The 14,408-nt window shown below is 46.8% G+C and overlaps 1 protein-coding gene across 2 annotated transcripts in view; it reads left to right on the top strand.

Annotated features, from left to right (window-relative positions):
* CHRNA7 (cholinergic receptor nicotinic alpha 7 subunit) overlaps window positions 1-11,107 on the top strand; it is a 119,085-nt gene extending 107,978 nt beyond the window's left edge. For both annotated transcript variants that reach the window (XM_071214398.1, XM_058294821.2), the window contains exons 9-10: window positions 1,341-1,450; window positions 7,796-11,107. In XM_071214398.1, the coding sequence (XP_071070499.1) occupies window positions 1,341-1,450; window positions 7,796-8,311 (626 nt within the window). In that variant the 3' untranslated portion in view covers window positions 8,312-11,107. The remainder of the gene's footprint in view (window positions 1-1,340; window positions 1,451-7,795) is intronic.
* Window positions 11,108-14,408: the final 3,301 nt, after the last annotated feature.

The following is a 14,408-nucleotide window of genomic DNA, read 5'->3' as shown; positions in this document are numbered from 1 at the left end:
CTGGTGGGAGTCGTACTTAGATACTCCCAGCATAGTGAGCCAAGAAGCCTTGCTTTGTGGAGCTCCATGAATGTGTACTGTTTTGAGAAGAGGAACTATGAGCATAAAAAACCAGAAACCTTTGGGCGTGTCGTATTTCTCTTGGTTCCATCCAGATAGCGAGAGACCACCTTTCAACTTGACCGTCAGATCAGAGCCCATGCCTTCCACCTTTCCACATGCTGCTTTCAGTGGAAATGTGCAACAGAAGCCCCTTGCTGCTGGTGCTGTCCTTACCTACAGAGCCCCCAGAAGGACGTGGCTGTTGTACAGCTCACACCTCGAAGGAGGCCACACTGTTGGCCACATGGACACTGGCTGTCATGATGACATTGGCTGGGCTGCCCTATTCCGAGGGAATTTTAACTGTGGGATCCTTTGGCTCTGGGTCCCTCCATGAGCCACCGCTTGGTCCACTCACCTTCCCCTTCTGGTAGGGATCTGTTACTGGCAGAATGTTCACAGGTGCTGCGTGGTCCCTATAGGAGGGTGGTGGGCTCTTGCCTGGCCTGACAGCAGGCCGTGCTCTCAGCCAGGTGTCTGGGCCTGCACTGAGCCTCCAGGCTGCGTCTGCTCAGCATCCTTAGGAGGACAGCGACGGCAAAGCTTTCATTGTCATAGTTGACAATTATGGAATGTCTCCTCCATGCTGCACCCTTGGCCCCTATATTCTCTAATTCCTGCATCAAACCTGCAAGAAAGGGGTTTCCGTTCCCGTTTAACTGGTGAGGAATCTGAGCCCGGGAGGGGCTGGTTACCTTGTCCAAGCTCACACAGGTGGCCGGCCGCAGCCCAGGGTGAGTCGCTTTCAGATGCAGCGTGCTGCTTCTCAGCTGGGTCGAGGTTCTCCTGCATGGTGGAGCCTGTGGAGAGACTCACCCTGGTCCTTTAGGGGTGAATCTGATGTCGTCCTTCTGAAAAGTCACTGCTGCCGACATCCTCCTCAGGTCGGACAACTGGTCTCCCCCAGCGTCTAATGGATGGCGCCAGACTCTTATTTTCCACGTCTGATACCCTCTGTGTCCAGGGCTGGCGACATGCAGGTTTACCCAAGCACAACCTCTGTAATCATGCTGCGACCTCACCATCTCTGCCCAAGTTTTTTGTTCAGAAAACATACGCCATGATTTCTCATGGGAATGACTTTTATCACAGAGCCAGGCACTGTTACCCAAAAGACGGATGTAGAATTAGTTATCCAGGCCACCTAGCTGGAGGGAAGGCCTCGGCACAGGTCGCTGTCCTGGGGACCCCCAGCAGGGGCCCCGCTCGGGCCTCACCTGTGTCTCTTCTCTCTGCAGCCCAGTATTTCGCCAGCACCATGATCATCGTGGGCCTCTCCGTCGTCGTGACGGTGGTCGTGCTGCAGTACCACCACCACGATCCTGATGGCGGCAAGATGCCCAAGTGGGTACGTCCCCGCCCCGCCGCTCCCGTGGCCAGCGCCCTCCCTAGACCCCCGTGGGGCGCAGGCTGGCCCGGGGCTGACTGCAGCCAGACGGTGCGCTGCCATGGTAATGGGCTGGCTCGTTTCAAGGATTCTGCAAGTAGGAAATAGAATATTCTATCATGAAAGAAAAATGATTAAATTATCCATTTTTAAAATCACATAAGAACCTACACTTCCTAGACAAAGAGCTGTATTTTTTTTTATCTGACTTCACCTCTCTTTGTATTGAGTACAGTTATGATAAACATACTCCTCGGTATACCATGGCACTGTTTTTTCATCTGCTATTCCAGAGCAGGGCTTACAAATTGGCTTCTCTGTGTATTTTTCTAGCAGAGTGTTTTAAAAACTTTATTTGAATGCACACATGGAGTATCTGCAGCAGTGGCAAGCAAACCACAAACTGGATACACACATAGCAACATGGTTGGATATTCAAAATATAATAAGGAATGAAAAGAGGGAAGAACTACATGTAGGAAAGTGTTTCGTGTGGCCTTGTGGGATAAATGTTAATAGTCACTAGCGGGGGAGGAAGTGAGCGAATGGAGGAATGAAGCATGGCTCCAGGGGAGTTTTGTTTTTTGTGTTTTTTTTTATTTTAATTTATTCATTTTTTAAAAAATACTACATTCAAAAAATATGCGGTCCCCATTCACCCCCACCGCCCCCACCCCACCACTCCCCCCACAGTAACACTCTCCCCCATCATCATGACACATCCATTGCATCTGGTGAGTACATCTCTGGGCATCGCTGCACCCCATGGCCTATGGTCCACACCATAGCCCACACTCTCCCACGTTCCATCCAGTGGGCCATGGGAGGACATACAGTGTCCGGCAATTGTCCCTGCAGCACCACCCAGGACAACTCCAAGTCCCGAAAATGCCTCCACATCTCATCTCTTCCTCCCATTCCCCACACCCAGCAGCCACCATGGCCACTTTTTCCACACCAGTGCCACATTTTCTCAATTATTAACCACAATAGTTCATGAATAGGATATCATTAAGTCCACTCTAATCCTTACTGTATTCCTCCTTCCTGTGGACCTTGGCTTGGTTGTGTCCATTCCACATCTATGTCAAGAGGGGGCTTAGATTCCACATGGATACTGGATGCAATCCTCCTGCTTTCAGTTGTAGGTACTCTAGGGTCCATGGTGTGGTGGTTGACATTCTTCAACTCCATGTTAGCTGAGTGGGGTAAGTCCAATAAATCAGAGTGTAGGAGCTGAAGTCTGTTGAGGCTCAGGGCCTGGCTATCATATTGTCAGTCCAGAGATTCAAATCCCCTAGATATATCTTAAACCCCAGCACCAACTACAATTCCAGTAAAGTAGCATGAAAGGCTTGTGAAAAGAGATCACATCTGAGTCTAGCTCCATCACGCAGAAACACCAACTCCAAAGAAGGGCCAACTGACATGGCAGTGAACTCCATCTGCCTTGACCATAAAACCCGTGGGTCTCTTTAGCCCTCAAAAGAACCAATACCTGGGGTTGTATCTACTTTATCTGTCTCTGAGACTCTGCTCGGGTGTGCATAAGGGCAATCCTTCTGACAACCTCCAGACTCTTTTTTAGAGACTCATAGCCATATGAACTCATTTGTCCTTTCCATTTCCCCCTTACTTAGGTCAAACAGCATTTTTAACTCCTGTTATTATATGTAGACAGGGATATTCTGCTGGTCCGCATTGAACCTTTAATTCAAGGTCATTTTCTAGTTGCATCATCAGCTGGTACTTGGTAGTGATCCCTTGGTGCCAGGGAGGCTCATCCCCGGGTGTCATGTCCCACACTGGGGGAAAGGCAGTGCGTTTACATGCTGAGTTTGGCTTCGAGACTGGCCATATTTGAGTAACACGGAGGCTGTCAGGAGGTAACTCCTAGGCACAGTGCTGCTCTAGGCCTTGTTCTTATTTCAGGTGTATAGGCTCACAAGCATAGTCATTAGTATCAGGGGCTCACTATTGGACCCTCATTCCTTTTTGGTCCTTGCCGTTGCACCTGGGGGACTGCTGCTGCTCCCCTAGGGACCACAACAGAGTCCCCCCTGGCCAGGAACCCAGTACCCCCCCAGCTGTTGTTTTTAATTGTTTCCACTGTGAGTATATCCAAACATTTCCATGCACCCTGGACACATGCCCTGTATAACTCCCTGTCAACCATATGTCCCCTGTCAATGACATCCCACACCAGTATTCCTCCGCCGCCATTGTTGAACCTCTCTGTGATCCAAACTTCCTGAAAAGTGAAGCTCAATATAATGCCAGGTTCCCTTAATAGTAAAATGGAATATAGGGATGAGTTTAAAGGTTAGATATAGAATACATATTGATTTGGAAAAATTCTACATCCTATCTTTTTCTTTTCTTTTTTCCTAATTATTGAGCTTCTCTTCACAAGAGCCCTAGATCACGGTAATTCATATATACAATATACAGTACTCCCACACATCCACCACAAAACCTTTTCCCTTCAGGGGAGTTTTAAGACCTGAAGCTTCTCGTGGGGAGGGGCCCTGCCAGTTCCCTCCTTGCTCTCACCTGTGCTCCTGGCCAAGGCCCCAGCAGACCTTCCCAACACCTGCTGCGCAGTCGCTTGGGTGATGTCTGCTGACTCTGCCACATCCACGGGCCAAACTCCCTTGGGTCCAGCGCCGAAGGTCCCCAGTCACCGAAAGAGCCCCCGCCCTGAAGTCAGGAAACTGCGATTTGGGCTGACCTGCATCTGAGCTTTACCCACCTCAGCAGACAAAGGCCATGGCAGGGGAGGGCTAGCTGGCCCACTCCCTCACCTCGGCCTGCACCCCTTTCCCATCTCCCCGTCCAGAGAAGATGGCCTAGGGATGGTGGGAAACTAAACACGCCCCTCATGCCCAAACCAGCCCTTTGGCGAGCCATAAACTTGCATTCATGTTCAGAAGAGAGACTGGGAGTCACCAGCATGCTAAATGCAAGCTGTGAGATATATTTAGTTCCCTCCCAATTTCAAGAAGTTTCCAGGCCTTCTAAAAATAATCATTTTTCGAGATAATTTATAGTTACCCGTAAGTTAAATTGGGGAAGATTGCTTTACAAAGTTATTCTCTCCCATCAGATTCTTTCCCCTGGCAGGCTCCCCTCATAAACTTAATAAAGACTCTTCCTGTAGCCCTCTTGTTGGTGGAAGCATGAGCTCCAGCTGAAGGCTCTGCCTCACGTGCTGTCGGCGATACTACCTCCGTGAGACTTGAGAGGGTTCGTTTCCCCTGTAAGAGCTAGGATGTATTTGCACATGTTCACCTGTATTCTTTGGCTGTCTTATAACCATGGCATGCTGAGGAAAGATGTCAAGAAGTCAGGGGTGAGAGCTGGGGCCTTGTTTATTTGTAAGCCTTTCTGTCTCTCTATCCTTCTATCTGTTTGAAATAGGTCATACGTTGACATGTTTTGAAAGTCAAAAGAAAATCAGAAGTTATTCCTAAGGAATTCTTGTCCCTTCTCCTGCTCCTTGCCCTATTTTTATGACAGATAACCATTTTTATGAGCTCCCTCTTTTCCTTCCCATGCTTATTTATGCAAGTACAAAAAATATAAACACATATTCTTACTTCTGATGCACATTTTGACTAAAGATAAAGGAAAGAAGATGTGGAGAAATGATGCCATTTTTAATGACCTGGTAGCACTTGGCTCTTTGGGGGAAATCTTGAGGAAATGCTAATTGCGCACCTTTCAGCGTAAGAGCATGTTCAAATCGATGGCTCAAATGAGACATGGAGCTGGAACACCCCTGTCATTTTATATGGCCCTGCCTTTTTCCTCCTTTCCATGGGTATCTGAAACATCAGCGTCCTCGAGGGCCTTTGCTTCTGACCTGCAGTCGTGAGGAAGCTCCTCTCAGGTGTGGTGGTATTACGTGACATTTACACAGCCAGAAGCAAACCGTCGCCTAAGAGAAGGGGTCACGGGCAGAGAGTGTAAGTGCCGAGCAGATAATTCCATCCTTTGAGGCTCTTCAGCCTTGAGAGCTATAGATTCAGGCCCTGAAATTCAAAACGGGCTTGGCTGTGTGGCCAGTGCCGGCCCGATGGGGGCCAGGTGGGAGGAGAACCGCTGGACCCCCGCCCGGCCCGCCACATGGGCCGCTGCTTCGGGCCTGGGCGCACGTGCTGCTGGCACGTGCTCCCCCACCACCGGCCCTCCCAGAACGCTGCAGAGGCGCTCCTGCTCGAGGCCACAGAAGTCTCAGCATGTGCGGCCACCGAACCGCTTGCAGTGAGAGCTGGAGCCTCAGCCTCCTTGTCTGTAAAGCGGGGGCCACGCCCACCTCACAGAACCCTGGGGGCTAAGAGGGCGTGGTTGGTGCGCCTGGTGTGGGGGGCAGAACTGGCCTGAGGACTCACGGGGCCACGTGTCCTTGCACCTTACCCTGGTTTGCCAGGACAGCTGTCACAAAGTGCTAGTTGCCTTAACCCACGGGCATTTGTTATCTCAAAGCTTTGGAGGCCAGAAGCCCGAACTCCAGGGGTCGCAGGGCCACGCCCTTTGGGGGGCCTCAGCAGTCCCTAAGTCAGTCACCTCTGTCCCGCAGCCTCTCTCCCTGCCTGTCTTCTCACCCTGTGCCTGAATTTGCTCATCAGGACCCCAGTGGGCCCACTCTCACCCAGCCTGATATCTTCAAAGGTCCTAGACACAGATAACTTTGCCTCCACGGGCCTGGAGGTTACGGCCTGAACAGGACTTTGCGATTCAAGCGGTTACATCCACCATGGAAGGCCCTGCAGGGGTCAGCAGAACCCTGGGGTCCGCCGTGGGGCCGGGGCTGGGTGTGTGGGGCGCCATCTGCTCTCCTGAGGGCCGCGGAACAAAGGGCAGCTTCACAGCAGCAAGGACGCCCCCGGCGCGTTCTTTGTTCCCGTCCCCTGTGACCCGGCCTGTGCACTGCAGGCGTCTCTGATAAGATGTCATAAAAACGGTCACCAGGAATGCAGGCGCTGCCCAGACGAGCCAGACAGCCCCCTCTTTGTACTCAGAGGTGGGGAGCGGACCTACCATGCTGCTGATGGAATTTGTCTAGAATCGTAAAACAAAATTGAAAAGAAATTCGTATCTGTGTAATTTCAGGGAAAGGGCCGTGCTGCAAATACACATCTAGAAAGGAATTGAAGAATGCCTCTTGACCTGGATGGCTGCTTCAGGTTTTTCACTGCTTTCCATTAGAAGCCAGAACGCTCTAGACCATCGCCGTTATTTCTCCCCAGCCTCCTCCATGCACTGCATTTATAAAACACTTTAGATCAGGGCTCTGCTCATGACGGCCCATGGGCCAAACACAGCCTGCCACTTGTTTTAGCAAACCTAGCCTGTCACGTTTTACTAAATAAAACGCTATTGGCACCCAGCCACGCCCACTCCACGGCGCACGTCTGCGCTTGTATTTGCTCTACAACAACAGCGCTGAGCGGTCGTAACGAGATTGTGTGCTCTGCAAAGCCTGCGCTATTTACTCTCTGGCGCTTGGCAGCAAGTTTGCCTCTGCCTGCTTTACACTTTTCAGAGCACTTCCGCAAACACGCTCTTATTCCCTCCTCATTGCAGCTTAGTGCATTAGGTTAGAGCTTCTGGAACTTTCTCCATTCGTGGCACCATTAGGTTCTCAGAAATTTTTCCACAGAACTCCTAGACCAAAAGTAATACCCAACAGGCGGGTTTATTAAATAGGTCAAAACAGCGTACTAAGTTCATATATGCTCTAACTGTCCCCTGGGGCACAGCACCGGATCTCAGATCTTGGGGTCAGGTTTCCATCTGACTTGCGTGGGTGCTTGAGATTTGTCAGGACAACTGCAAAGACCAGCTTTGGAAAGCTGGGACCTGATCAAGGGGAGGCACAACCCAATGTAGAAACGCTCAGCTATCTCAAGCTGGCGGTCGTGGGCTGCATGACGGAAGCCACAGCATTTCCCTAGGAAATTTAGGGTATCCCAGGGCACCCTGGCAGCTGGGGCAGCGCAACACAGAGCCTGGAACTGGCTGATCAGGCATTATCACCCCCGTAGCTCGGATGAGAAAGGCTTGGGAGGGGGTGCGGCTGGCCCGGTGCACACGGCCCAGGGCCCCTGGCCCCAGGACAGTTTCTCCCCGGGTGGTCTGTTGCACTGGTTTTATTCTCACGTCGCATTTGACGTGTTCACGAGTGGGCGCTGCTCCCCCGCTGAAACCAGCCGGCACAGCCGCAGAGGACAGGGTCTCGGTGCGCTCGGGGAGGCGCGCTAACCTAGCTTCGCCCCCCGCTCCCCCTCTGTCGCCCCCCAGACCAGGATCGTCCTCCTGAACTGGTGCGCCTGGTTCCTGCGCATGAAGAGGCCCGGCGAGGACAGGGTGCGGCCGGCGTGCCAGCACAAGCAGCGGCGCTGCAGCCTGGCCAGCGTGGAGCTGAGCGCGCCGCCCGCGCCCGCCGCCAACGGCAACCTGCTCTACCTGGGCTTCCGCGGCCTGGACGCGCTGCACTGCGCGCCCACCCCCGACTCGGGCGTGGTGTGCGGCCGCGTGGCCTGCTCCCCCGCGCACGACGAGCCCCTGCTGCGGGCCGCGCCGGCCCCCGACGGCGACCCCGAGCTGGCCAAGATCCTGGAGGAGGTGCGCTACATCGCCAGCCGGTTCCGCTGCCAGGACGAGAGCGAGGCGGTGTGCAGCGAGTGGAAGTTCGCGGCCTGCGTGGTGGACCGCCTGTGCCTCATGGCCTTCTCCGTCTTCACCATCATCTGCACCATCGGCATCCTCATGTCGGCCCCCAACTTCGTCGAGGCCGTGTCCAAGGACTTCGCCTAGCCGGGCGCGGCCGGGGAGCGCGCGGGCGCCCACCCCACTGGCGTTTGATGGGGCAGTTTCATTGTGACTTTCCGTGGTAGGATAGCAGCCGGGTTTTGTTTCACCCCCTCCCCGCTGGGTGAATGGATGCCTGGGGGCAGGTCTTGCTGCCCGTTTCCCTCCGAGGGGGTCGAGGCACGCGTGGGCGCTGGGGCTGGGGGCGCGCGCCTGTGCCTCCTGTGCCGAGAAGACCCGCGTTCCAATCAGCACCTGCTTTAGCCTGTGTGAACCTAGGTGGAGTGATGACAGTGAACCAAACACTAGCTGCATTCACTTAACTGACTGGTGAAGGGGAAGAAAATCTAAAAACTAAAAGCCTGATACCTGGCTTTCCTGCAAATCAACTTTTTTTTTTCTCCTCCAAAGAGAGGTGGGAAAGAGGAACAGGTTTATGCTATTTCTCCATTAACAAAAGACATAGCTGGTCTTGCAAACTCTCTTTGGCACACCCACCCTGTCCAGGGGATCAGGAGGGACTCTGGTGGGTGCGGGTTTTTAGTCATTCTCCTAAATTCCCCCCGTCAATTCTAGAGCCTTCGGGGCCACCCCTGGGCACTGGGGATTTGAGTGAGTCTGTTCTAGTCTGCAAAACCCAAAGGACAAATAGAGTTCTATTAGAATTACTAGCCCAAAATAAGAGCTAAAGTTAAATTAACCATTGATGTGTTAAAAAAAAAAAAATAATGCACTAGATGCTTCAAATGTATTGGGGTCCATGAGTCTTAGAAATTTTTAGATCCCTGCACAGCAAAAAGTGGAAGCATGCCTTGGCATTTTTCTCCCTCTGTCAGGGCCAGGGACCTGGGGCCAGGGCTCTCCTGGCTTTGTGGGTGGCCGCCGACTTGCTGGGTGGCAGCTCAGTAGCAGCCAGTAGCTCACAGCTAGCACAGCCAGTAACCCCGTTCTGGTTTGGGGGATCTCCTGCCCTACAGCCCGCCCTCCCCAACTTCAGCTCAGAAAGCTGGCTCAGGATGGGTAGGTAGATTCACTGGAAATATGTGATTTCAGGGAAAGAGAAACTTTAATTTCTAAACTTACAGTGATCAGCTCTTGGCCCAGATTATCTTGCTGATAATAGTCACCTTCCCATATTTATATTTTAACAAGATCAGAGGGTCATACAGCAAGAAAAGCTCTCCTGTTCTATTGTGTCATCCAGCAACGGGTAGAGCTCAAACTGCAAAAGGTTCCTGAGCTGCTAAGGGACTTCAACTTGCTGCTGACACTCAGATGGGTCCATCAGGAGGGAAGAGGAGTTAGACCTTCAGAGCAGAAGACGCTGCACACAGCTCTTCAGCCATTTATTTTGCTCATTTCTAGGCCATGCGCGTGAATTCCTTTGCACTAAGGTAGGGGTTGCATGAGTGTGTGCCTGTGAGTGAGCACCTGCGTGTGTGCCTTGCTTTCAAAGAGAAGCAATCACGGCATCTCAGTGTCCCGCCCGGAGCAGGCTCAGCGGCGGAGCTCACCTATGCCGCATGGTACAGGCGAGCGAGGCACACGCTACTTTCTCTGCTTTGTATTGAGGTGTCGAGAATACTAGTAGAAGCATTTTGATCTGTAAAGTGAATGCTTCATTTCTTATAGTTATCTAAAAATGGCTCTCTACCGGACTTCTGCTTGAAAAAGTTTTGAGTTTTGTGTTTTTTATTATATATTTAAAGCAAGCAAAATGCTTATATAGTTCATATTTTGACCACCCAAATAGTCTGTCATTAAAAATAATAGTAAGGAATGGATGCATGTATGTTTGGCAAAGTATGAAGGCTAAAAACATCAGCCTCTTGCACCCCTTTTTCTGTCCTCTCTGGGGACCCTTCTAGAAAGAATGTAAGAAAGAAAGGGAACGAGGTAGGGACGGGGCAAGGGGAAGGCAGGAACACAGACCAGCTTTTCTGGCACTCACTGTCCACAGCACACGCTGCCTTGCTTCCCCCAGTGTTTCCCTTAGAGATCTTTGCATAGTAACATAAAGATCTACCTCATTCCTCTTAAGAGCTGCTTGGTGTCTCCTTGTCTGGACGGACTATAATTTATTTGATTGCTGTTTTGTTGGTGGACATACAGAGCATTTCCACTTTTTATTTTTATATACAAATCTGTAATTTAGCAACCTTATACATACATGTATCTCGCATACTTCTGTGACTATATCTTGGTATAAATTCTAGCTTAGAAATGGAATTGCAGGTTTAAGGCTATGTGCGTTTAAATTTTTGATAGCTGTTGTAAGATTATCCTCCAAAAACTGATCAGTCATTATAACCATCAAGAATATAGTGAAAGGGCCTATTGCTCAAAATTTCTCAGCACATATTGATATTATCAAATGTATCTTTCTTTCCAATGTGACTGGTGAAAACTGGTATTGTACTGTAAATTGTTTTGATTTTACTTTCTTTCATTATGAATGAAGTTGAATATCCTTTCAAATGTTTTTTTTTTTTTTGGTAATGTCTATTTTTTATAAATTTAAGTAATTTGTAAGTTTATCCTTTACATAAATTTTCAATTAGGTTATTTGGCCTTTATGTAATTAATTTGCCTGTGCACTTTAGGACATTTCTGTCCTTTGCCTTGAAAATATTTTTATTTGTTGATCATTTGTCTTTTTATGTTATTTATTAATTTGCTTCTTTATAGGCATACAGGAATTTTAAATTTTATCTTGTTAATTAATTAATTAATTTATTTTTCCTTTGTAGCTCCTTCCCCACTCTGAGATTATAAATAAATTTCTCATATTTTCTTCTAAAATTTTCTAGGTGTCATTTGTTTAGCTTTATATCTTCTAGCTCTCTGGAATTTATTTACTATAGAAAATGGAGGTAAATAGCTAATTCTTTCTTCCAAACAATTGGTCAATTGTTCCTAACAAAATGCATAATAGTGACTTCCTACAGTACATTTATAATCTTCCCCTACTCATTCAAAATACTACCTTATTTGTAAATTAAGCTGTTTTGGTCTATTTCTATTTTATTGATTATCTCTCTAGACATGCCTTTAATTACTGTAGCTTTGTTCATATTACTATTGGACATTTTCAAGTAGATGTTCCCCTTAAAACTTACACTTGCACACTCACACACATCTTTTTTTAAAATTGGGGTAACAGTGAAGCCATGTAGATTAATATGGGGGAAACGGACATCTTCAAATAGGTGAGTCGTCTTTTTTAGCAACATGGCAGTCTAGGTTTGATGCAAGGCTAACCGTGCATCACTCAGGAAGTCTCATGGTTGTGTTCAGCCAAGAGCTACACAGTCCTTTTTGTTAAATTCTAGAAGTCTTTTCCTGTTGCCGACAGCTTCACGGCGGACAAGACAGCACAGGCGTGTTGGACGTGGCCGGTCACTTCACTCACCACCACCGCCCAGAGGAGGAAAGGCGGCCACACGGTAACCAGAGCGCCACCTCCCTTCCACGTGGGTTCCACGTGCTAACAGCCTCAGTTGTCATCCACTGGGGAGGGGGCGCGTTGCCATGGCGCCTGGGGGGTGGAGCCTGCTCTTCCAGGCTCGGGGACCCCGTTGTGGTCAAATGCCCTCTTGTCCTCAGCACGCCCCACTTCGGGAATCGCCGGAATGCAAAATGTCCCACAATTCTGTCCAGTTCTTCACCCTTTGGTCTCTCTGCATTGTCTCATTAAAAATTTTACGATTTTCTCAGGTCTAATATTTCTGCTGACCACCTGGTTGTCACTCCCTCCTCTGCTGTGAATTGACCTTCTAGGAAGTACTGCCCATCAACAGACTCTACTGTTAGGAAATTCCTACATTTCTGCCTTTATTTTAAATATTTTGTTTCCTTTCTTCTAGTTTTATTTTGTTCTTTTTTAAAATTCTCAATTGTTGCCTAATTCATTTATTTCCATTTATTCTTATTTATTAATGCAGAAGTACTTTTGGCTCTGAATTTTCTTCTGATTAAAGCTTTAGCAGTTATCCTTATTTTTTTAACTATATTTCAACTTCAAAAACTGAAATAATTGACAAAAATCACATTAACAAATTAGGGAAAACATCCTGTCTAGGCACATTTATCTTATTTAATCCTAAAAAAAAACTCAGTTGTTTCTCCAGTATTCCAAAAGATGACTTAATGTGCACAGATTAGTTAAATGACATAACCAAGTTCTCTTTGCTAATGAAGAAAATGAAAAAAAAATGCTTGATCATATTCATATCTCATAAAACTAAGTCCCATACTTTTTTTTGGCATTTAGCATTGCTATAGTACCTTTTTAGCCTTTACTACAAAAATATTACAATATTAGTGTTAACTATAATCTATAAATTACATTAGTTGAATTTTCCCCATGTATTGCCATATTTTTAACACCTCGTAAGAGAGGAACATTCTTGAATTTGTATTAACTGTGATCCCCATATCATATGATTTGGTCTGTTGTATTTTCTTTACCTTTATTTTCTAGGTATTGTATAATTTCAGGTTTTTTTGTAAACCATAAAACTTATTTTATTTAACAGAACTACAGATAAGCATGTGATTTTTCTCTTTCTTTCTTGTACCTCGGAAGCATTTTGGTTCTATAAGGTTTGCTTTTACTGGATGGTAATCGTTCTCTTCCTCACTTTTTACATACACAGTCAAACACACACATACACATACTTACTTTTGAGTTTCTGTTTTTTATTAATAACTTCTTATTAGAGAAGTTGGAAGTTGTAGGTTTATTAAAATTCATTCTGGAAATACAGAGTTCCCATACACTCTCCCATTGTTAACACTTTGCCTTAGTGTGGTAACTTTGCTATAACTAATAAAAGAATATTATTTTAATTGTGGTATTAACTATAGTCAGTAGTTGACATTAAGGTTAACTGTTTATGTTGGATAGTCTTATGGATATTTTTAAAATTTTCATTCTAGAAATATATATATATATATATACAACCTCAAGTTTCCCTTTTTACATTACATTATAATGTAACATTGAATGTTAATTACATTTAAAATGTTGTGCTATCATCACCACCATCCATTTCCAAAACTTTCCCATCACCCCAAAAAAGAAACTGTACCAATTTAGCATTGATTCCCCATTCCCTATCACTGCCACAGTCTCCTGGAAATCTAGTTTCTGACTCTATGAATTTGTATATTCTAATTATTCCATATATGTAAGATCATATAATATCTGTCCTTTTGTGTCTGGCTTATTTCACTCAACATGATGCCTTCAAGGCTCATCTGTGTTGCCACATGTATCTGAACTTCACTCCTTTTTTATAGCTGAAAAATATTCCATGGTATGTTTACAACATCTTTATCCTTTTATTGGTTGTTGGACACTACAATTGCTTCCATATTCTGACAATTGTGAATAACACCTCTGATGTGAAAATATCTGTCAGAATCCCTGCTTTCAATTCTTTGGGCTATATACTTAGAAGTCAGATTGCCATATTATGTAGTAATTCTATACTTAACTTTCTGGGGAAACTGTGAAATGTTTTCCACAGCAGATGCACCGTTTTACATTCCCACAAATAATGAACAAGTGTTCCTATTTCTCTGCATCCACCAACACTTGCTAATTTCCATTTTTAAATAGTAGCCAATCTAGTGGGTATGAAATGGTATCTCTTTGTGGTTTTTGTTTGAGTTTCTCTAATGACTAATGAGGTTGACAAATTTTCAGGAGCTTTTTGGCCATTTTTATATTTTCTTTGGAGGAAATTTCCATTTCTCCCTCTGTTATTGATGCCCAGCTCCATTCAATTGAGGTTGGAGAGTATACATTGGATTATTTTGATATTTTTTAATTTATTGAGACTAGTTTTGTGACCTAAGATATGGTCTATCCTGGAGAATGATCCATGTGCACTGGAGAAAAATGTGTATTCTGTTGCTCTTGGGTGAAGTGATCTATGTATATCTGGTAGGTCTAGTTAGATTAGTGTTCAAGTCTGCTATTTCTGTATTGATATTCTGCCTAGAGTCTAGAGATTCTTAACAAGGGACTCATGGATCTCCAAGGGGTCCATGGAAAGATTTCAGGGGGTCTGTGAGCTCAAATTGAAAGTTCAAA

The sequence above is a fragment of the Dasypus novemcinctus genome, chromosome 3 (assembly GCF_030445035.2).
Source record: "Dasypus novemcinctus isolate mDasNov1 chromosome 3, mDasNov1.1.hap2, whole genome shotgun sequence".
Taxonomy (NCBI): Eukaryota; Metazoa; Chordata; class Mammalia; order Cingulata; family Dasypodidae; genus Dasypus; species Dasypus novemcinctus.
This window is presented reverse-complemented; position numbering and strand designations above follow the sequence as displayed.